We start from the raw sequence: 22,555 nt of genomic DNA, 5'->3' as shown, positions 1-22,555 counted from the left end.
TAGCAGTTGGCATATTGCCAGTTTTCAGTTACTATGAGTTGGTCCTTTCCTTCTCCCCTTCCCTAGCAAACTGCAGCCTTAAGACAAAAGGACCCTAGTATTGTTCAGCTTAAGTCAGACTGCCATGAGGCACCCAGCTCCAGAGTCCCTTGTCCTCTTCCTGTAAGCCTTCCCTAACCCAGTGTGTCAATTCTCCAAAATCCCTTGTGCTACCTATCAAGTTCCTGTCTTAAATCACTGAAGTGATTTGAGCCGGTGCACGTCCATGAGCTACAGAAGAGGCTCAGAAGAAGCACTGAGAGGCTGAGAAAAATCAACCCCAGAGTCTCTGGCTGCCAGAGTACTCTGAGGTCCTGAAGAAATGAGCTGGAATCAGGCCCTGCCATTAATTAGCTGCGAACCAGGGCAAGTAAGTTAATTATTAGTTTCTCCAGGCCATGGTTGCCCCTTCAAAAAATGGAGATAAAAGTCATACCTACTTTCTCGAGCAGTGATTCTCAGACTCTCAGTGCAGGTAAATCACCTAGGAGCCTCTGCTAGTTTCTGCTTCAGCAGGTCTGTAGCGGGGCCCAATAATTTGCGTTTCTAACCAGTTCTCAGGTGATCACTTAAGTTTCTGGTTTGGGACACTTTGAAAAACACTGTTCTAGGAGGTTGTGATATGACACTTTTGGCGCAGTTCCTGGTACAAGGCAAGCAAATGTTTCTATTACCCTTTTGTACGCACAGAAACCTGCGGGCACCGTGGTCCACGCAGCAATCAAAAGACGGCGGGAGCCAGGCAGACGGTGGTCACACTTGACGTCGGCGGAACCAGTGGGCGGGGCAGCCTGGTGATAACGCGGTAAGGGGCGGGCCAAGCGTGCGCGTTGCTGCGCCTGCGTGCGGGAAGAGGGGGCGCAGCTCTGGCTCCGGCCGGAAGCGGGAGGCTACAGGGGCGGGCGGGCGTCTCCTTTCCGGCTGGTCCCCATGGAGGCACTGGGGAAGCTGAAGCAGTTCGATGCCTACCCTAAGACTCTGGAGGACTTCCGGGTCAAGACCTGCGGGGGCGCCACGGGTAGGCCGGGGCGGGGCTGGGGTCTCGGGGAGGGGGATGTCCTAGGGCGTGGCGGGGGTGCCCGGACCCTGCCTGGCCTGCCGGGGGCTGAGGGAAAGGAACAGGCCATTCTGACCCTCGCTCCCTTACTGCAGTGACCATTGTCAGTGGCCTTCTCATGCTGCTACTGTTCCTGTCCGAGCTGCAGTATTACCTCACCACGGAGGTAAGGGGCGGGCCCTAGCACGCGGGCCTTCAGGGTGAGGAGCTTTAGGGATGCGAGTGGGGAAGGAGAGGCATGGGGCCAAATCTGACTGAGGTGGTGCTGCCCCAGGTGCATCCTGAACTGTACGTGGACAAGTCACGGGGAGATAAGCTGAAGATCAACATCGATGTATTTTTTCCACACATGCCTTGTGCCTGTGAGTACCTTACCATGGGTGGTAGTTGCATGTCTTCCATATTCACACCTCCAGCCTTAGGTTCGCCAGCACAACCACCTTCCCCTAATCCACTGCTACCCCCAAACAGGCCCACCATCCTCTCACTCTCCAAATCCCAGATTCTTTGCCCCTAGAATCCCTATATCTCACCCTGACTTCTTGCTTCCAGATCTGAGCATCGATGCCATGGATGTGGCTGGGGAGCAGCAGCTGGATGTGGAACACAACCTGTTCAAGCAACGGCTAGATAAGGATGGCATTCCCGTGAGCTCAGAGGCAGAGCGACATGGTAACTGGGGTCACATCTCAGATCCCAGAGCTGGACATGCCCAAGCCCTACCTTCTAGCAGGTGGACAGTGGCCAGCCCAGTGACAAATGAAGGAACTAAGACCTAGAGAAGTCAAGTGGCTAGCCTGGGACCCCCACCCCAGCTACTAAGAATGAGTAGGCTGAAATCAAGGCTTCTAGCCTCTCTATCTTGAGCAGAGTACTCTATCTGGCTGTCATTCTCAGAGTCCCCAGTTCCTGCCTGTGTTTGAGTAACAGAAGTTTGAGCCCGGGTCCTATGTGCCATGGCCTAGGCAGAACTCCTCTAAGTGGACCCAAGTTTCTCAGGGTATTTGCTTACCTATCCAGTTGGCTGAATTCAGCCCTTCATTCTCTTTACCTTTGTAATGCAAGGTGGCTTAAGGTGAGGAGTTTACATTCTTGAGTTAGATTTGCCTATTGCAACCTGTGACATCAGCTATAAAGTGGTGATAAACAATAGTAGTATTACATGGAGTAGGGCCAAATGAAATAATATGTGTATAATGCCTGGTACAGAGCGGCTGTTCGTGTTTAGCTCCTTTTCCTCTCCCTAGGCAACCTCCCAATGCCTCTGTTGACTCAGTTTCCCACCAAAACAAAACCCTCTTCAAAGCTATTATTTTTCATACCTCAAGGATTTCTCTTTTGATGAGTTTTATCATTCATTCAACATGTTGAACACCAGTAAAACAAATAGAATTTGCTATAAGACTGGAAATGGGATTTAAGAGATCAGAGTCAAGGTTGACTCTAAGTCTTTGGCCTGAGCAAATGAATGACTTGAGATAGGGATGATCAGAGAGGAGGAAGATGACTTTTTGGTTTTGTGAAAGAGGTAGGGGAATATATATCCACTACTGTGTAACAATTACACCAAAAGGTAGTGGCTTAATACAACAAGCATTTGTTTTACCAGTTTTTGTGGGTCAGGAATTCAAGAGTGGCTTGCTTGGGTGATGCTAAGAGCATAGCTTCTCTCTCATGAGATTGCAGTCAAGCTGTTGTCTGGGGCTTCAGTTATCTGAAAGCTTGACTGGGGCTGGAAGATCTGCTTCTAAGAGGGCTCACACATTTAGCTGTTGGCAAGATGCCTTTGCCATCGCCACATGGGCCTCTCAGTAGGGCTGCATAAGTGTCCTTACAACATGACAGCTGGTTTTGCCCTATACAGGCGATCCAGGAGAGAGCAAGGTGGAAACCGAAACTTCTTTTATGACCTAGCCTTAGAAGTTGCACACTGTCATTTCTGCAGTATCCTAGTGGTTACACAGGTCAGCTCTAATCATTATGGCAGGGGCCTACATAGGAATGTGAATACCAGAAGTTGAAGGCCATTAGGGACATCTTAGAGACTGGTTCCACAGAGGAGGATCACAATTTAGGGGGAGATTTCAGATTTGAGTCATGTTAAATTTGGGATGCCCATTTTATACCCTAGTGATGTTAAGAAACAAGTGTACCAGTCTGAACTTCAGAGGAGGGCTGGAGAAATAAAAGTAGGAGTTATCAGCATGTAGATGGTATTTAAAGGCATTGGACTAATGTTCAATAGGAGTGACTGTAGGTAGAGAGGTCTAGGGACTGTACCCTAGGTCCCTGCCATATTTAGAAGTCAGGAAATGAGATCCCAGGCAGGGAGATTGAGAGGGATTAACCATTAAGGTAGAAGAGAATAAGAGATGTCCCAAAAGCCAAATGGAGGAAATATCAAAAAGAGAATGAGCAGCTGGGTCCAACACTATTGATAGTCCTGAAAATAAAGAGTGAGAATTGCTCATTGCAATTGTCAACACTGAGGTCACTGGAGAGTTTGAGAGGAATGGTGTTGATAGTGTTGGGGATGAAAATCTGATCAAAGATCAGAAAAGGAGGTGGGGACAGCAAGTACAATGACCCTTTCAGTCTTGCTATAAGAGAGAGGGGAGAAGTGAGTTGGGGGCTGGAGGAGAATGTAGATGGAGTGGTGGGTTTGGTGGTGAGGTTAAGTGAGGGTCTGTTGCTTCTCTTTTCTTAGTGGGAATTGAAAGGTCATTAGCTAAGAATGAAGAAAGGGGAAGGGATTTGGAAACCTAAAGTGAGAGAACAAGATCTAAGTTTGTCATCTCAGAGAATGGGAGAGGGAACTGATCAGTGAAATAAAGTAGGATTGCCAGGCAGCCTTAAGGAAGGCACAGACAAGAAGTAGACACACAGAGCTGAACTTAACTAGGGTCTGGGTTCTGCTAGACTTATACAGTGAAGGGAGAAGAACAAATGATTTGTGGTTATGTGCAAGAGAATAACTACAGCAATGGATCATAGAATTTATTTTCCATTTTTGTTAAGATATAACTGAAATACAACATTGTATAAATTTAGGATGTACAATGTGATGATTTGATAATGCATGTGTATTGTGAATGATTGCCACAATAATGTTAGCTAACACCCATCACTTCAAGTATACAATACAGTATTACTAATTTTAGTCACCAGAACTTATTCATCTTATAACTGGAAATTTGTACCCTTTGACCAACATCTCCCCATTTCCCCAATCCCCCAGCCCTTGGCAACCACCAGTCTACTCTGTTTCTATGAGTTTGGCTTCCTTAGATTTCACATATAAGTGAAATTATACAGTTATTTGTCTTTGACTTATTTCACTTAGTGTAATGCCCTCAAGCTTTATCCATGTTGCAAATGGCATATTTCTTTCTTTTTTAATGGCTGAATAATATTCCATTATATATATACCACATTTTCTTTATCCATTTGTCTGTTGATGGACCTTAGATTGTTTCTGTGTCTTGCCTACTGTGAATAATGCTGCAGTGAACCTGGGACTGCAGATATCATGTCAAGATACTGATATCATTATTTTTTTACATATATATAACCAGAAGTGGGGTTGCTGGAACATATGGTAGTTCTATTTTTAATTTGGGGGGAACTTCCATAATATCTATACCAGTTTATGTTCCCACCAACAGTGCACAATACACTTCCTTCCACATCCAATCAATACTCATTATCTCTTGTTTTTATTTTTATTTTTGGATAATAGCTGTTCTAACATGGGGGAGGTGATACCTTGTGGTTTTAATTTGCATTTTCCTGATAATTAATGATGTTGGGTACTTTTCCATGTACTTGTTGGCCTTTTACATGTCTTTTGAAAAATGTCTATTCAGGTCATTTGCCCATTTTTTATTAGATTGTTTGATTTTTTGCTGTTTTATGAATTCTTTATATATTTTGAATATAAGCCCCTATTGGCTACATCATTTTCAAATATTTTTTCTCCCATTCCATTGGGTTTGTTTCCTTTTTATTTTGTTAATTTTTTCTTTTGCTATGTGGAAGTTTTATATTGTGATGTAGTCCTACTTGTTTATTTCTGCTTTCATTGCCTGTGCTTTTGATGTCATATCCAAAAAATCATTGCCAAGACCAATGTCAGGGAGCTCTTCCCCTATGTTTTCTTCTAGGAGTTTTATGGTATCAAGACTTAAAATTAAGTCTGTAATCCATTTCCAGTTAATTTTTGTGAGCGGTGTAATAAAGGTCCAGTTTCATTCTCTTGCATGTGAATATCCAGTTTTCCCAACACCATTCCCCATTTGGACCAGTGAGGGAAGTGAGGGCATAAAGAGGTGATAGTTTCAAAGAATTAGTGGATTCTGAATACCAGAGATAGTGAACTGGGATAAAAGGATAAGTAGTAGAAGATTGGGATGCTTGAAATTGAATTTTGGAAGGTTTTCAGTGATTGGTGATAAAAAGGTCTAGGTATGAGTATGAAAATGGGTGGCTAAGGTAAGATGACAAAGTAAAGGTTTCTGGAGGAAATGAGGTCAAGGAATTGAATATGAAACCACCAGTAATGATGAGGTGCTTAAAGGCAGGGAGCCCAGTGCAGAGGGAGTCTGAGAAGCACCAGGGTGAAGTGGTAAAGGGGCATACACTTTGGAATTAGAGCTGAAATCTCCCACTCATGGTGTTGCATTGGGCAGAGTCACTTCTCATCTTTGAGCCTCAGTATCTCCTCAAATACGATGGGGATAATAAACTTCCCCCTTCACAGAGTCATTGTGGAAATGAAAAGAGACAATATTTATAAAGTATAGCAATTTATACTCAGCTAACATTTAGTATTCACTGCTATTGTTTTATTACTGTCACTTTTATTAAAAGAGTGTATGTGTAGAAGTGCTTAGTGTCTAACACATAGTATGTATGCAATATATTAGCTGTTACTGTAATTTTTATTATTCCCAAGCCACAGGCCAAAGGGCCTATGCAGGGGTTGGTAGTACAGATTTCACTGTATCTGCCTCCAGCTGATGCCTCTGCCTCTGCCCTCCTCTTAGAACTTGGGAAAGTGGAAGTGAAGGTGTTTGACCCAGACTCCCTGGACCCTGATCGCTGTGAGAGCTGCTATGGTGCTGAGACAGAAGACATCAAGTGAGCCAGACCAGGGCTGGGGGAAGGGGAAGGAAAGCGCTCCTGTCAGGTGCTGTTTGTCAGCCATCCTCAGCCTCTGCTGGATTCTCTGGCAGGTGGGGCAGTCAGACCAAGAATCTAGAGGGCGGGGGCGGGGGGTGGGGCCTTGATCACTGATACTGGTGCAGGTGATTGAGGCTGTGTGGCTGGGGGCTTCATAGCTGGGAGTGAGGCTGAAGTCAGCCCTGCTATGGTTCAGAGGTAGTTTCTGGAGTCCAACTGCCTGGGTTCCACCCTTGTGTCCTTGGGCCAAGCCAAATATCTTGTGAAGGGGGATGATAAAACACCTTTCTCATAAGAGTCACATCAGGATTAAATGTATACTGTATGTAAAGCACTGAGATGGAATGCCCAGCCCAGATTATTAAGACAGCAATATATGGCAACTGCTGTATGTTTCTCAGGTCCTCGTCCCTTAGAGAGAGATTCAGCAGGTCTAGGGTAGGATCTGGGAACACACTGGTTATTGTTTAAGTGTACAATTCAGTGTCATTAACTGCATTTATAGCATTGTGTGACCATCACCACTGTTAGTCCAGAACTTTTCATCACTCCAAGCAGAATGGAAATATGTATTTTTAATAATCCTGCTGCCACTGAGGAAACATACTTTGAGAACATTCGGTGGTCAGGGATGAAACTCATGGAGGCTTCATTAGGGGGTAGAACTACTTTATTTCCCAAGGTTCCAGCACTGTTTTTGGGCCTCTTTGTCACCCAACACCGCCCTCTCCTACAGGTGCTGTAATACCTGTGAGGATGTGCGGGAAGCATACCGCCGTCGAGGCTGGGCCTTCAAGAACCCAGACACTATTGAGCAGTGCCGGAGAGAAGGCTTCAGTCAGAAGATGCAGGAGCAGAAGAATGAAGGCTGCCAAGTGTATGGCTTCTTAGAAGTCAACAAGGTACAGGTGGGATGAGGGTGGGGACAGGGCCAGCCAGGCTGTGGGTGGCCCCACTCCACTGTGAATTGAGAGCCCACTCATGGCCTTGGAGACAAGGGAAGGGAAGAAACTGCTGGAGAATGAGAGAGAATATCCCCTACAGGTGGCAGGAAACTTCCACTTTGCCCCTGGGAAGAGCTTCCAGCAGTCTCACGTGCATGGTGAGTCGTCCTCCATCAGCTGGGAGGTTTAGACCCTGGACACCTTGGCAAGTTTGAGTGCCCCTTCACCTGCGCTCTGTTCTTTGGTCTTTGGCCCAGAGCAGACCCTCATCTCAGGGTAGCAGTTTGGTCCAGTGGTTAAGAGGAGCCAGACTGCCTGGGTTCTAGTTTCAGTTTCAGACCTTACTGGTGGTGTGAAACTTGGAGAAGGCTCCTTAACCTTTTCAAGCTTCAGTTTCCTGTTTTATAAAATGGTGATGATAGACTTACCTCCTAGAGTGTTTGCGCAGGTTAAAGATTATAGTACAGAGCTTGACTTGTGGTGGAGACTTGTTTAAAAGGTAGCCCCCAGAGGCAGATGGCCTGTGTGAGTCTTTGAGAGAAGCAGAGCTGGGTTGGAGCACAGGTTCTGTCACTCCCAATCTGTGTCTGTCACTCCCAATCTGGTATTGAGCCCTACTCAGCGTCGTCTTCTATAAAATGGAGCTAAACATACTAGTACTAGTACCTACCTCATGGGTTTATTCACAGGGATGAATAAATGAGATTTTTTTCTCGTTCATTTACTCATTCATGCATTCACTACATATTTAGTAATCACCTACCATGTGCCATGTGCTATTCTGGGTGCTTATGATACAGCAGTTGAACAAAACAAAGTCCCTTTCCTTAGAACATTCTAGCAGAGACACAGACAATAAACAAGTATATAAAATATATGGTATATCAGATGCTATTAAGTAATAACCAAAAAAGACAGGATAAAGATGATGGAGGTAGCAGCTTGGGTGAGACAATATGGGTGTATGCTATTCTCTACAGGCATACATTGGGAAAACGTGGGTTCAGTTCCAGACCACCACAATTAAGCAAACATCACAGTAAAGTGCATCAAATGAATGTTTTGTTATCCCAGTTCATATAAAAATTATGTTTATACCATAGTCTAAGTGTGAAGTAGCATTATGTCTAAAAATAAAAGTATATACTTTAATTAAAATAAACTTCACTGCTAAAAAATGCTAACCATCTGAGCTTACAGTGAGTTGTAATGATACAGATCACCACAACAAATATAATGATAGAATGTTTGAGATATTGTATTACCAAAATGTAACACAGAGACAAAGTGAGTAAATGCTGTTGGAAAAATGGCACCAATAGACTTGCTTGATGCAGGGTGGCTACAAACCTTCCATTTGTAAAAAATGTAATATCCACAAAGAGCAATAAAATGAAGTGCAGTAAAATGTCTGCCTCTATAAGGTAGTCAGGAAAAATCTGTGATGGGGTCAGATTTGAGTAGTGAGCTGAAGGAAGTAAAGGATCCAGCACAGGGCTGTCTGGGCAGTGAGAAGCAGAGTGAGTGGCAAATGCAAATCCCTAAGGTGAGAATGTACTTGTTGAGTTCAAGGCAGAGGGAAAAGGTTAGGGAAGCTGGGGCACAGAGAGCAGAGCCGCGTGGTTAGAATAAGGTGAGAGAGATGGCAGGGGAGAGCTGCTGGGGCTTCTGCGTGGGTCTCTAAGTGACAAACAAGTAGGGATGGTTGGAATAGTTTGCCATGAGCAGCAAAGCTGGGGATTATTAGGAAAGGTCGAGGGACAGTGATCCGGAAGTGGCATACAAGGAGCAAGGGGGACCTCTCCTTAGGCCACGGAAGAGGACTGGTGTGGGAGAGAAATCATCACAGCCTGGGGGGCTGCAAGGAAAACAGTGCCTTCAAGGGAGAGCTAGGCTGTGTTTGGAGCAAGAAGGTGAGGGGGGTGTTTAGAGGTTAATATGTAGGGGTTTTGCTGATGAGTAGCAGGGCCTCCTGGAAGGGTCTGGGAGGGATGGGAATGAGGAACGTATTAGGGTATGTGATAAGAGCCCAGGGGATGGGAGCTGGTGTGGCACTCCTGAGCTGCCCAGTGACTAAAGTAAGCAGAAGTAATAGGAAGGGGTCCCTTGTGGAGGGGACCAGGAGGAGGCTTCTTAGTGGGGTCCAGACCCTACTGCTGAGACAGGAATATTCCACTCTCCCTTTCTACCACATATCTTGCTCTGTAGTCCCATTGTAAGGCTCTCAATCTTTTTTCTCTTCCTCCCTTCTTTCCTACCCATGCTGCAGTACATGCTGTGGAGAGTAAGTGGCCCTGCCCCAGGGAGGCTGAGCCCCACTTCCGGGGCAGCTGACTCTCCCAGGAGGGGGGAGGTGTGGATGGGCCTGGGACCAAGGCCTTCTCTGACCTAGCTGCTGGGTGACTGTAGACAGCACTGGCTGCACCTTAAAGATGGGCTTCCTTGCAGCAGAGAGATCGGGTTGGAGGGCTGGAAGAACTTGTTCTGGGACAGATGGCACAGGGTACCCATGGTGTCCCTTTGGGACTGAGGGTGGGGGCAGAGGAGTCAGGAAGAGTTTAGACAGCATTCTCAGGACCCACTTCACTTTGGACTTCAGTGATTGGCCATCATTCACTACTTAATGAGAGATCAGTGGGTTTTGTTCCTGAGATGCAAGCAGGGCTTTGGTGGGAGTGAAGGTCTGGAATGATGTCCATAAAGGGCTCCCTGTATATGTCAGGGCAGAAATAGGATCTGTGTTCTTAGGACCCCTGAGGGGGGCATGGACTCTCACACAGGCCCAAAGCAGGCCTCTTCTGGCTCTCCTCAAGCAGGGCCAGGCTTGGGGAGGAATGAGGAGTGGAAGGGGAGCCGGGAAGGTTGCACTCCACAGGGAGAAGTGAGGGGTCTGAGCAAGGACTCTGTGGGAGCCAGGAGTCCTGTCTTGCTCAGCTGCTGACACCTTCTCCCTTCTCTCCTAGTTCATGACTTGCAGAGCTTTGGCCTCGACAATGTATGTACCAGGTGGAAACCATGGAGGCTAGGTGGGGTGGGAGGCTTGGTTGCTGCCTTCATTTCTCAGTAGGGATGTTGAGGGACAGGGGAGCCGATAAAACTATACCATCTTCTGACTGGGCATCCAATCTGAGAATCAAGTAACTGGGGGTGACTTTTAAACATGTCTGGCAGGCTGGAAATGAGGCATGGGGTTGGACAGGAGCATCCAGGGCAGAGGGAGCCTTGGGCAAGGTCAGCAGGGAATGTGGTACTTCCCAGGAACTACAAGGGCCGGTGTAGATAAACGCGGCTGGCAGCCCACACAGGACCACACAGAACTTGGGCCACACAAGGAGCCTGGTCCTTCTCAGAGCAGTGGGAGGGGTTGACCTCCCAGTAGGCCAGTATGATGACAGAATCAGACTTGCATATTTGTAAAATAACTAAATTTGATTAGACTGGAGCAGGACAGGAGCAGGAGCTGGTGGGCTGGAGCCCCTCCAGCCTCGGCTTCCCTGATATGAGACCTACAGGCAAAGTTAGCACCAGCCATGCACGGTCTGTGCCCAGTCTGTTTGCCTGATGTGTGGATGTAGCCAGAACCTCACATTCTGCAGCCCAAGGACTCTGAAGGGAGTTCCTAGATGGGGAGTTAGGGTTCCTATCTCAGTCGGATTCAGAAGAATCCCCATGTCTCTCCTTCCCCCCAGTCTCCACTCATCCACTACCAGACCCAGGTGTCCTTGTCTGCTGCTGTACTACAGAGCTTTTGATGGGGTGGAGCCTTTGGGGGCCTTAGCGCTTTGAGGCCCAGGTGTTGGTGTTGCTTACAGATCAACATGACCCACTACATCCGGCACCTGTCGTTTGGGGAGGACTACCCAGGCATTGTGAACCCCCTGGACCGTACCAATGTCACTGCACCCCAAGGTACCAGCCTGGGAGGTAGCCCCCAGTTACCAAAACCCTACCTGGCACCCATGCCCCGTGCCTTTTTCTCCCTCCAGCCTCCATGATGTTCCAGTATTTTGTGAAGGTGGTACCCACAGTGTACATGAAGGTAGACGGGGAGGTGAGTCTGCAGGAGCTCAGATGTCAGAGTTCCTCTTGAAGCCAAGCACTTGAATCCCTTCAACCTGGGAAAAGAAGTGCTACTTTTATCCCCATATGATGACTAACAAGCTGAGGCTCCAAGAAGGTAGGTGATTTGCCCTTATGGCCAGAGTGCAGGCTCCAGGCTGTCAGATTCCAAAGTTCTTGTTCTTTCTACTTGCCCAGACCGCCTCCATCCATTCTTCCAGTGCCCACTGTCTGTCTGCTTCACTGTTCCCTGTGGTCTGCACTGAGCTGGGCTAACCCTTCCTGAACCCACCGCTCCCCTTTCTGTTGCGGCCGTGGAGCAGCATCTCAGCAGACTGGTAGAATGTGTGGGCCTGAGGGGCAGAGGAAGTCAGGCCCAGCCTTGCCAGGAGCTTGTGGTTTGGCCTTGGAATTGTTTCTCATTTTTGGATTCCCACTGAGAGGATCCATCAGGTGTATCTGGGATTGGTAAACTGTGCAGAGCTGGTACCTGGAGAGGAAGCTGGGATGGTGAGGGCGTTTAGGTGGTCCCCAAGCCTAGCAGTTGTTACCAGCAGGGGGTCTTCTCTTCACACATTCAAGGCACTGCAGACAGGAGAGGGCGAGGTGCGGGGGTTGGGTTAGAAGCCGTGTCATAGAGCTGGCCCTGGCCCAGACCCCACTTCCATCCCAGATGCTGCGGACAAATCAATTCTCTGTGACCAGACATGAGAAGGTCGCCAATGGGCTGATGGGTGATCAGGGGCTTCCCGGAGTCTTCGTGCTCTATGAGCTCTCGCCCATGATGGTGAAGCTGACGGAGAAGCACAGGTGAGGGTCGAGGAAGGGAGGGGCCTGGGCCTGTGGAAGTTGGGGTGCCTGCTGACCCTGCTGCCCCTCCGCCAGGTCCTTCACGCACTTCCTGACAGGCGTGTGCGCTATCATTGGGGGCATGTTCACAGGTTAGAAGCTTGAGGGCGTCTATTTGGGGTTGGGGTTGGGGTGTGGTGGGGTTTTTAACACCTGGGCCCCCTGGGTTTGGGTTGGGAGAGAAGGGGTACACCAAAGGCCAAGGGGAGGTGCTGGCCTGGCCAGTTAGACAATAAGGCCCTGGAGGTCAAGCCAAGGGCACAGCCAGGCCAAGTCCAGCCCTTGTTTCCCTCCCCAGTGGCTGGACTCATCGATTCGCTCATCTACCACTCAGCTCGAGCCATCCAGAAGAAAATTGATCTAGGGAAGACAACGTAGTTGTCCCCTTCCCTTCCTACTGTTCTTTGTCTTGTTTCTCTTTGGCCGCCCTGTGGTCATTTTTTCAATCCTCTTTCCCCAACCCCCCACCCCTACATAAAAAGTGATTTGCAGCTCTAGGTTGATAAACTATTGATTGTGATAATATTTGCTGGTCTCCAAGAGTTCTTGGGTCTGGCTGGAGCCTGGGGACAACAGCCCGTCACAGCCACTCACCAAAGGAAAATCAGAACTGATAGATCAATCCAGATGTCCACTGTGAGCCCGGTTTGGACATCCTCTGGTTAATAGGGCTTTACTCAAACTAGACTGATGTCCACCCCACAGCCCTAACCTCAATCCCTCCTCTGCTTGGTCTTTAGGCCTTTTGGGTTCAGCCCCAGGGCTGAGACAGACTTTTCCAGGATGAGCTTCCTAGAGCCATCATGGCCCCCAGGCTTGTAAGTGTGCTAGCCCAGTGGTTATAGGACCCTGAGTACAGGCTGGGTGCGCCACCTCTTCAGTGATGACTAAGCTGTGGTCCCTCCCTTCCACTCTGGGCTCAGTCACCTGGTCCCCTTATGCTCCCTGACCCAGCTCTGTGCCAAGTCCCTGCTGGCTCCTGGTACTGAGAAGGAGCCAGCCAGGTCCTGTGCAGTCTCCCAGGTGGAGGCAGAACTGAAAAACAGGGAAGGAAGGTAGTAATGGCCATTCTAGAGCAGGGCCAGCATCATACCCTGGCTCTGGACCTAGTCAGGGCTTCCCATTACATCCATTAATGTGTGTGGACAACCTGGCCTCAAGACCTCATCACTCCATAGTCCAGGGAACCAGGGACATTAGCAGCTGGTCAGTTCATGGTCATTCCTCAGTGAGTTTCAGTGTAAGATAGAATAGAGGAAGAGTCACAGAGAGGACAGAAAGCAAAGTAGGGTGATGAGAGTAAAAGCTCTGGAGGCACACAGACCTGAGGTCCAGCTCTGATGTCATCACTTGTCAGCTGTGTGACCTTGGACATGTTATTTAATCCCTCTATGAGCACTGGTTTCATCTGTCAATTGCAGGTGATAGTGCCAGCTATAGTGAGCATTGTTTTTCTGATCACCCAGAAACCATTCCCACTTGTTAACAGTATCTTGAATTTCCTCTGGGAACCTCCCTGCCCACTCTCAGCTTACGTGTTTTGGGAGAAGGGTTAACTTCCTACCCCAAACTCCAGGGGAGGGCCCCAATCAGCGTGTCCCATCCCCCAGCTGCAGTCATGCAGCAAGAGCCAGGTGCTCTAAGGACTAGGAAAGCCAGCCTTCCTCCAGCTGTGAATATGGGGAGACAAGTTGCTACAGCCATCCTGCTAGTCCCAGAGGAGAGCCCGTCTGCAAATGGGCAAGGACAGCCAGAGGACAGCAAGAACCATAAGCAGGGCAGGTGAGGACCCAGCCATTGGCCGGAGCGGGAGCAACAGGTGTGCTGCTTAAAGTGTGTGATACCTGGGTGGCCAGGGCTCCTTGGCCCTGGCCCTCCTGCCAGGCCCTATTCCCGGTGGCGGGGCCATGTGGGCAGCCTTCTATCCCTGTGAATTCGTTTGTCCAGTAACCCCCAGCACCTGAGTTCACCCAAGAATATCTCTAGTCCCTGCCCCCTGTATTACTATACCCAGCATAAACTCAGGGGTCAGAGCGGACACATAAGGTCTATCCAAAGAAATCAACGAGCTCATATTGGTGGGAAGGACTGCGAGGAGCAGGAGCTGAGGGGCTGGCATTATGAGATGAGTGTCTGAGCTCAACTAGGGTCAGGGTTGGTGGAGGGGGCAGAAGACGACCTGGCTGATCTTGCTGGGCATGGTGTAGAAGACGAGGAGGAAGACCGTGACCAATACCAGGAGCAGCACTGCCACCAGGATGTGCCAGTACCAGCACCAGATGAAGAAGACAAAGGTCTTCAGTGGGTTCACATACCAGTTGAAGGAGGTTTTTGGGTGATTGGGGGACAAAAGGCGGTGTCAGAATGGTGAGGAAGCCCCTGGGCCGCCCTCACAGCCCCCTGCTCAGGCTCCGGCCTGGCCTCCTGTGCCACCCACTCACTTGGGCTTCTGCAAAGGCTCAGGCTCCTTCCGCCCCTTCTCCACTGGCTGCCTCTCAGCCTCCTCCACGCCTGAGCCTCCTGCTACTCCCACTGCTCATCCTCCGTTTCTGCAGCTTCACTACAGGCCGCCAGTGCCTCAAGCGGTGGCAACAGAACAGATTGAACCTTGGTCCTGCCCCATTTCTGGCCACCTGCATAGAACAGAGCTCAGGACCCAGAGCTCCCCACCTCACCATGTCCAGTAGCTGCAGCTCCAGGGATCCCGCAAGTCCGGGGCTCTCCAAGCTAGGCAGGAGGTCAAGATCTGTCTGGGCCAGGGGGTGGGAGTAGCACTGCAGGACCATGAGTTGGGGCATCAGAAGTGAGAATGTGGTGGTCAGGCCACAGTGATGGACCATATGCCACAGCTCAAACGACGGAGGTTGTCAGACACTGAGGAAACGGCCAATGGCAGGAGCAGACTGCCAAAGCAGGCACCAGAGGCCCTGGAACCACAGTTCAGTGACCTGAGCTTGGGTTAGTCAGAGAACTGAGTTGGGGACTTTGGGCTGGGAATGGAGGTTTGCAGTGGGCATGTGCTCAGGGCTGAATAAATTCAGTAATTGGCCAGAGAGCAAAGGTTAGTGACCTTGGGTCTGAAACCCAGCATTCAGAGATGGCTTAGAGTAAGGAACCAAGGGCCTAGGGGGCAGCCCCTCGGCAGGGGCAGGGACAATGGGGACAGAAATAAGGGCTAGGGACTGAGGTAGAAGGAAGGCTGAGCAGTACCAAGGAAGTCATTGGCAGAGATGCGGTCATAGTCCCAGACCTGCGGGACCAGCACAGCAGGCTGCTGGAACTCAGCCTCCTCCAGGGTGGAGAGTCCAGGCCGATGCCGGACCTCACCTCCTGCTCCGTGGGCTGGTAGTCAAAGTGGAACACGAAGCACAAGTTGAAGTTCCCCTCCCCGGTCAGAGAGTTTAAGTGAACGTCTGTCTCCTGCTTGTCGTGCTCCAGCTTCTTCACCCAGCTGGAGCCAGGGGAAAGGTGCAGGTCCAGAGGGTGGCCATCGGCACGGGGGCCAAACCTGGAACCCAGCTCCTCACCCAGCCTGCCCCTCAGCCACCAGTGGGTCCCTTCACCCAGCTGCAGACACTGGAGAGGGCCTAGGAGACAGGGCTCTGGCTCAGCTCAAGGACCCTAGCCCATATGCGGTCACAGCTATATGCATGGCCACACCTGTGGAACTACCTTTTCACACAGATGTCACTCGACATCTCTCCAGTGAGCAGGTTCACATCATCCAGAACAACATCCTTTGTGTTCCAAATGACGACTCTGAGCTCATAGGTGGGGGTGTATTAGAAAGGTTTCAGCCTCTGGCAAAGGGTCCTGATGGGGCTTCAGGAAGCACGCAGGATCTGGGCTAATGACATTCACTGTGCACCTCATATGTGCCCAGCTGGGTGATCAGGGAAGCTGTGGTCCCTTAAAGGCAGCTCCAGGTATCACTAACCACCCCCCACCACAGCAGGTGGCACCAGGAACGGTCTACTGCTCCAAGCAGGCCAACAAGGTTCTCTGTCCCATCCTACTGGAGTCAGGACCCTGGAAGGTCAAGTTGCGTAGCATCAGATGCAGAGCTAGCACCACTGCAAGCCAAAGTGACATGCAAGCTGACATTTCAGGGCAGAGAGGGGAGAAAGGCAGTTTGCAGAGAGGAGGGGGGTGGACAGCACAAAGCCCAGGTGAGAGCTTGCAGCCCCTGAGGGACAAAGGAGGGGCAGCAACATTCTTGATCCTGCCCCAGTAGCCCTATCATGGTATCACTGGTTTTGGCTGTCATGCATTTTCCTGGCTATTGTTTTCTCTTGACCAGCATCGATTTCTCCTCACTTGCTGACAGAACTCTGATTCTCCATCGGTGACACCACCCTCACCCCACTGCTGTCAATCTGTGTGATTCTGGTGGGGAAGACCCACCCCTATGTGGTTCCAGAGGTGGGCACATCACTTAGGACATCATCCAGGACTGGCCAATCAGTGTCTTAACCACCCCTGACCACAATGAGTAGTCAAGGGATTAACATATGATCCACTCTGGTCCAGTGAGAGTCAGCCTTGAGGTATTTGCTCTCTAACTGGGAAAGAGCTGTTTGTTTTTCTTCTCCAGTAGTCTAGTTGGTCAGCTGTAAGCCTGGCACTGTTAGAAACCTTGCCCCCAGACTGAGAAAGCCTTCCAGAGTGACATCAAGAAAAGCAGAGCCCAGAGGTAGAAAGTGACAGATTGCTGACAACAGCTGAAGTGCATACACCCTACATAGAATTCCCCTCTGACTGGCTCAGGTCAGAAGGGGGTTATATTGGTATTCAGACTCTTCTGATTGAAAGTGACAGACATCCAGTTCACAATGGCTTATGAAAGGGAATTCTGTGGCTCACCTAACTGTTGAAAAGCCTGGGCAGCAGGTTTTCAGAGAGCCCAACATGTGTCCCATAGGAGGAGGGGCCTGGACTCTCTCACCTGATTGGCTGCCAGGGTTTTATGTCAACTGGGAGTGGGGCAGGTACATCCCAGGGGAAGATGTCAATCCACATGTGAAGGGATCCCTGGGGACAGGCTAAAGGATCTTGCTGGGGTCCCCACCTCCCCTGACAGCCCTGTGGCCAGAGGCTGTGCCTTGCCCCAGGTGGCGAGAAGAGCTGGAGCCAAGAGGGTACAGTGGGGCAGATCCTGAGGGATGAGGATGAAGGTGGAGTCTGAAGTGGGGGTTCCAAGGTTGAAATTAGATTTGGGGTGTGCAGGGATGAGTCCCCAGAGTGGAAAAGTAAGATCTGGTGTTCCCCGGGTCCAGATCCTAGGGACCTGGGCTAGACGTCAGGTTGGGAGTGCCAGGTCTGAGCTTTGTAGGCCCAGGGGTAGGGATATCACAGGACCAGTCAGGGTAGGGTTTTGGGGTGGTTCACGACTGCAGTGGGGATGCTGGGGACTAAGATCAGAATCAGAAGTGGCAGTGTATAGTGTCCACCTAGAGGTCTCGGGGAGAGGGCATCCTGGGACCCACAGTCCAGGACCAGGTGGGAGTCCTGGCGTTCTGGGGTTAGCGCTAAGCCCTCTCTCACCTGCAGCAGCCCCGGGCTGTGGGGATAGTAGAGGGACCGCATTTCTATGTGCTCGGGTACTAGCTGGATCCCCAGCTCCGGCATCTCTGGCCAGTGCTGCAGCACGAGCAAGGCCTGGGCCTCCTCAGGGCCCTCACTTGCCACCTTGGGCCCAACACTACCTGCAGCAAGAGGCATGTGAGCCTGAGTTCCACACAGTTCCCAAGTCTCCTCCCTTCCTCCCCAGCCCTTCATTAGAAGCTCTAAGCTGAGGCAGCTTCTGCAAAGGATAAAGCCCACAGGCTAGGAGGGCATGTCAACCAGAAAGCAGGGGGATGCTGCTATGACTTTTGCCAGTGAGGAGCTGGCAGTCAGAACAGCGGAACTGAAGGGGCTATGGCCTTTGCTCAAACCCTGCTTACAGACAGACCACCAGCCATTTACAAGGCATGAGCTTAATTCTGCAGTCACATTCTGTTCTGTGGGACCCCCTATGGGCCACCCTGTTTCTGGGAACTATTAGCTACGGCTCCAAGGGCTGCTTGGACTCTCTTCAACCTTGTACTCACCAACAAAGAGCATTTTCTCCCCAGCGTTAAAGAACCTCATCCTTACCCAACCAGATGCACCTCCTCTGCTTGCAGCAGGAGGTGGGCTCTGAGGGGCACACTGGACTGGACCCTCTACCATATTCTACCATTTTGCTCCCTCTGGACTGTCCAGTGGAGAAGGGCTGGTACCTGGGGGCAGGGTCTCAGGCGTGTCAGAAAGACTTTGCTGCCCACCTTGACAGCCCCAGCTCAGTATTCAGGGCCTGGGAGGCCACAGCATTGGCACAGCCCTGCCAGGATCTGCGAAGGCTGGAACGCATCACGCCAGGCATTGTCCCTGAATCCCTGCCTCAGTTGGGGCCAGCACGTGAACACTGTTGGGCACAGAGGTAGGAATGGGGACCCATGAAGACATAGGATCCAGGTTCATAACTCCAACAGAAGAGAGATTAGACCTTGCTTAACCATGAGAATCAAAGATATATGCCAGGTGCTCCTATGAAGGAGATGCTGGTCTTTTTACTTCCAATTTGCAGATAAGAAACTGAGGCTCAGATTAAGTGGTGTATTAGTTACAGGATCCTACCTCCCAACCCCAGGTCTTGACAGCTAAGCTATAATGTCTTGGTCATGGGAGGTCCCCTTCTGTGAAATCAGAGGAACTGGACACACCAACGGGAATGAGAACTTGAATGTCTTTGGTCAGACTCAGAATGGCTCCTGAGGGGCTGCTGTACTCACACACAGGTCATACTGGGAGGCCAGCCCACAGTTCTCTGTGGTGGCGATAGAACCGGTTTTCCTTATCAATGTGGGTCTCCCCAATGGGGTCTGTCAGAATCCACAAGGTCATGATCTGACACCTCCCTGCCCTAGGAGGTGGTCTTGTCGGGGGAGGGGTGTCAGGGGTCTCAGCAACCTCTGCTCACTCCCCCACCACCACCACGCCAGCTGCCTGAGTTGGAGCTCTGGGGCCTCAGGCTCCAATGATAAGGCTGTTCCCCATTCCCAAGCCCAGGGCCCAGCCTCACTCTCCAAAGACGGGGTTCAGCTGCTTGGGGATATAATGCTCCTTGGTGTCCTGCAGCTCCAGGCCAGCACTCACCACCACATAGGGGTCTGCTTTGCCACTGGGGTCTGCAGGAGCCAGGTTGCTAGTCTACGGGGACAGAACGGGGGGGGACTGAGAAGTGTCACTGTCACAACCCCAGGTTACCCCTGCTGGACCTAATCTCAGACTACGTGTAAGAGGAAGTTACCAAGGGGAGATCTCCCACCTCAAGGAATTAACTGGGAGGTTGACAAGATAACTGATTTTCTTTTAAATTAATTATGGAAGTCTTAAGACATACAAATAGGTATAATGAAATATGTAGAAAGATGTATAAAGGCTTTAATGTTCAATTTATAACTTTCCATATAGTTTGACCTTTATTTTTTACAATGAGTATATCTTACTTTTTAAATTATTTTAACAAAATGGGCGTAAGTATGCCCAGCTTAATAAATAAAACACTACCAACAAATGGAAGCCCTCTGAATCCCCTTACCTGATTTAATTCCCTTTCCATCCCTGAAGCAGCTAGGACCCTTTAGTGGGGGTTTAATCACTAAAAAAAAAAAGAAGGAAAAATACTTTTACTACATACACATTCATCCTTAAACAATATATAGCACTATTTTGCATGTTTTTCAACTGTATGCATTAAAGTGTTTTTTTTTGGTTTTGATAACCATATAACTTAGTAAGTTTCTTTATTAAGCATAAATTATTGAAACATAATTTATATACAGCAATATACTTTTAGTGTTTTTTACACTCCTACCTGCAATATGAGAGTTCCAGTTGCTCCACACCTTTATTAATACTTAGTATTGTCAGTCTTTTTTATTTTAGCCATTCTAGTATAGCTGTAGTTCATTGTGGTTTTAATTTGCACTCCCCTGATGACAGAGCATGTTGAGCATCCTTGCACGTGCTTATTGACCTTATGTGTATTTTCTTTTCTGAAGGGACTGTTTTGCTCCACCATTGAGTTTTGTTTTGTTTTGTTTTGGTATCAAAGTACAATTACATGAGCAACATTATGGTCAAGTCCCTACCACATACCCCATTATAGTCACTGTCAATCAGCATAGTAAGATGCTATAGAATCAATACTTGTCTTCTGTGTTCTATTGCCTTCCCCATGCCCCCACCCCCACTACATTATGTGTGCTCACCATTGAGTTTTTAATCTTAAATATTACACTTTTAATTTCTAAAAATTCTATCTGGTCCTTCAAATTTGCTGTTTATTTTTAATAATCACTTGTTCCTTGCTTGTTTTAAATTCATTTTATTCCTTTTATTCCTTTAAACATTTTATGTATCATTGTTTAGTAGTCTCTGTCTGGTAATTCCAGTATCAATGTCCCTGGAGATCTGAATCTCCTATTACTTTGCTATTCTTATTCACAGTGGCTTTTTCTTTGTATTTGGTACAAATCATGACTCATATTTGGTTTAACTCATCTTGAGGGGCTGGACTGCAGGAGTTCTGACAAAGAGGGCTTTCACTTCTTTCTGGTAGTTTCTGGGCAAATACAAACCTCCAACCACTTTATATAAAGTCCTCCAGTTGAGGTTTTGGGGGTCATACAGATGGTGGGAACTCAGGCCCAAAACTGCACTAGAGCCAGCCTGTGGTCATGAATGCTTAGGGGAAACTTTTCTAACCAATGCCAAGATCAGGACAGGTAAGTTCCCTTGGTGCCCCCCTGCCTTGCAGGTTCCTGTTTTTGTTCATCTTTATGCTGAGGGTGTAACCTTTGGGGCTCCACATTATATGAGGATTTTCAGTCAAGCTCCTCCCCTGGCTAGCCCTTGGGCTTTATCTTCTGTCCCCACTGCCTGTCAGCCATCCACAGGGAAGATGAGTTCTCCAGGGTCAGCAGTAACTGTCAGGGGAAAGCCAGCTTCAGCACTCAATTCACTCCCTAGGTTCCTGCGTTGATTCTATTTTCTTATTTTCTGCATTTGTAATGCTCTGATACCTGGGGCCTTACTGATCCTAGAGAGAGATTGTCCCTCAGGGCTAGCAAACAACTCATTTGTCAGAGTGCCTTTCATTGACAAACCAGCCAATCCAGAACCCATACTCTGAACCACTATCTGGCTTTTCTACTCAGGAAGTATGTTTCTCTGCCCTAATCACCCCAGGGCCAATTATCAGACACTAGATGCACTAAGACAGTCCCTGCACCCCAGAGCCTGCTGGAATTATTCAAACTAACCAATCATAAGCCTGCTTACCCTAACTTTCCTTACCTTCCCCACAGAGACCACAATAAAGGCTCTGGCCCTCAGGTTCTCCTGGTTCCTCTGCCCCCGGCCTGACCCCAGTGCTTCCTATGTGGCCTTGCAGAGCACAGCATGCCCCCTCCTCTTGAGAACTAAAACAAACAACAGACTATCTTTTCAGTGGTAATCATCTCCTGACCTGTCGGCCATACCATACATGGATAAAAATGGATATTTAAAAACAGATCCTGCTTTTACTTTGGATGCTCTCCCAGCCTTGGTGGTTTGCAGTTTTAATGCTCTCCTGACTTCACAGTAATTGGAAGCTGTATTTTTGTTTGCTGTTCTCTTTCTTTTTGGATGATTTTCAGGAAGGGAAAGGAGAAATACCCTGCTGGTGTCACCTTCCACAAATTGGGAATTGTCTAACTTGCTTACTTCATCCAAATTTATGTTGGGAGATTTCCTTGTTGATTCATGTTGCTGTAGTTTGTTCAGTTTAACTGTGGTACCTGTTATAAAACCGACTCTCCTATTTAGGAACACTAACACTTGAAATATTTTAAAATTTTTTATTATTACAAATAATGCTAGAAAGTACAATTCTTTTCTGTTTGCTTGTACACATATGTAAGAATTTCCCTAGTATCATATCTGGAAGTAAAATCACTGGGCATTGGCTATAAACATCCTCCATTTTACTAAATATTGACAATTGTTCTCCAAAGTTGTTATGACAATTTACCGTCGGTAGCAGGTAGAATAATGCCCCTCCCCAAGATGTCCACGTACTAATTCCCTGAACCAATGAATATGTTACCTTATCTGGCAAAAGAGACTTTCAGATGTGATTAAATTAAGGGCCAAGAGATGGAGAAATTATCCTACATCATCCAGGTGAACCCAATGGACTCACAATGTCCTTATAAGTGAAAGAGGGAGACAAGAGAGTAGGAGAAAGAGATCTGCAGATGCTGTGCTATTGGCTTTGAAAATGATGAGGAAAGAGACCCTGAGCCAGGACACACAGGTGACCTCTAGAAACTCAACAAGGCAAGGAAACTATTTC

At 48.7% G+C, this 22,555-nt stretch overlaps 1 protein-coding gene and 1 pseudogene across 2 annotated transcripts; one reads left to right on the top strand and one right to left on the bottom strand.

Moving 5' to 3' along the window:
* The first annotated feature begins 882 nt into the window (after positions 1-882).
* ERGIC3 (ERGIC and golgi 3) lies at positions 883-12,654 on the top strand. Of its 2 annotated transcripts, XM_017650942.3 has the most exons (14): positions 883-1,057; positions 1,192-1,262; positions 1,371-1,458; positions 1,649-1,768; positions 6,142-6,235; positions 7,014-7,179; positions 7,322-7,379; positions 9,491-9,505; positions 10,185-10,216; positions 11,034-11,130; positions 11,208-11,272; positions 11,954-12,090; positions 12,166-12,221; positions 12,428-12,654. In XM_017650942.3, the coding sequence occupies exons 1-14, from the start codon at positions 970-972 to the stop codon at positions 12,505-12,507; spliced, it is 1,167 nt and encodes a 388-aa protein (XP_017506431.1). In that variant the 5' UTR covers positions 883-969; the 3' UTR covers positions 12,508-12,654. The 2 variants fall into 2 exon arrangements, with proteins under 2 accessions (XP_017506431.1, XP_017506432.1); XM_017650943.3 differs by lacking the exon at positions 9,491-9,505 and having other exon boundaries at positions 885-1,057.
* A 2-nt stretch (positions 12,655-12,656) lies between these two features.
* Positions 12,657-22,555, bottom strand: part of LOC108392343 (fer-1-like protein 4) — a 45,523-nt pseudogene continuing 35,624 nt past the window's right edge.

Source organism: Manis javanica, chromosome 5 (genome assembly GCF_040802235.1).
Source record: "Manis javanica isolate MJ-LG chromosome 5, MJ_LKY, whole genome shotgun sequence".
Lineage (NCBI taxonomy): Eukaryota > Metazoa > Chordata > Mammalia > Pholidota > Manidae > Manis > Manis javanica.
The sequence above is the reverse complement of the archived record's forward strand: the minus strand, read 5'-3'. Positions and strand labels throughout refer to the sequence as shown.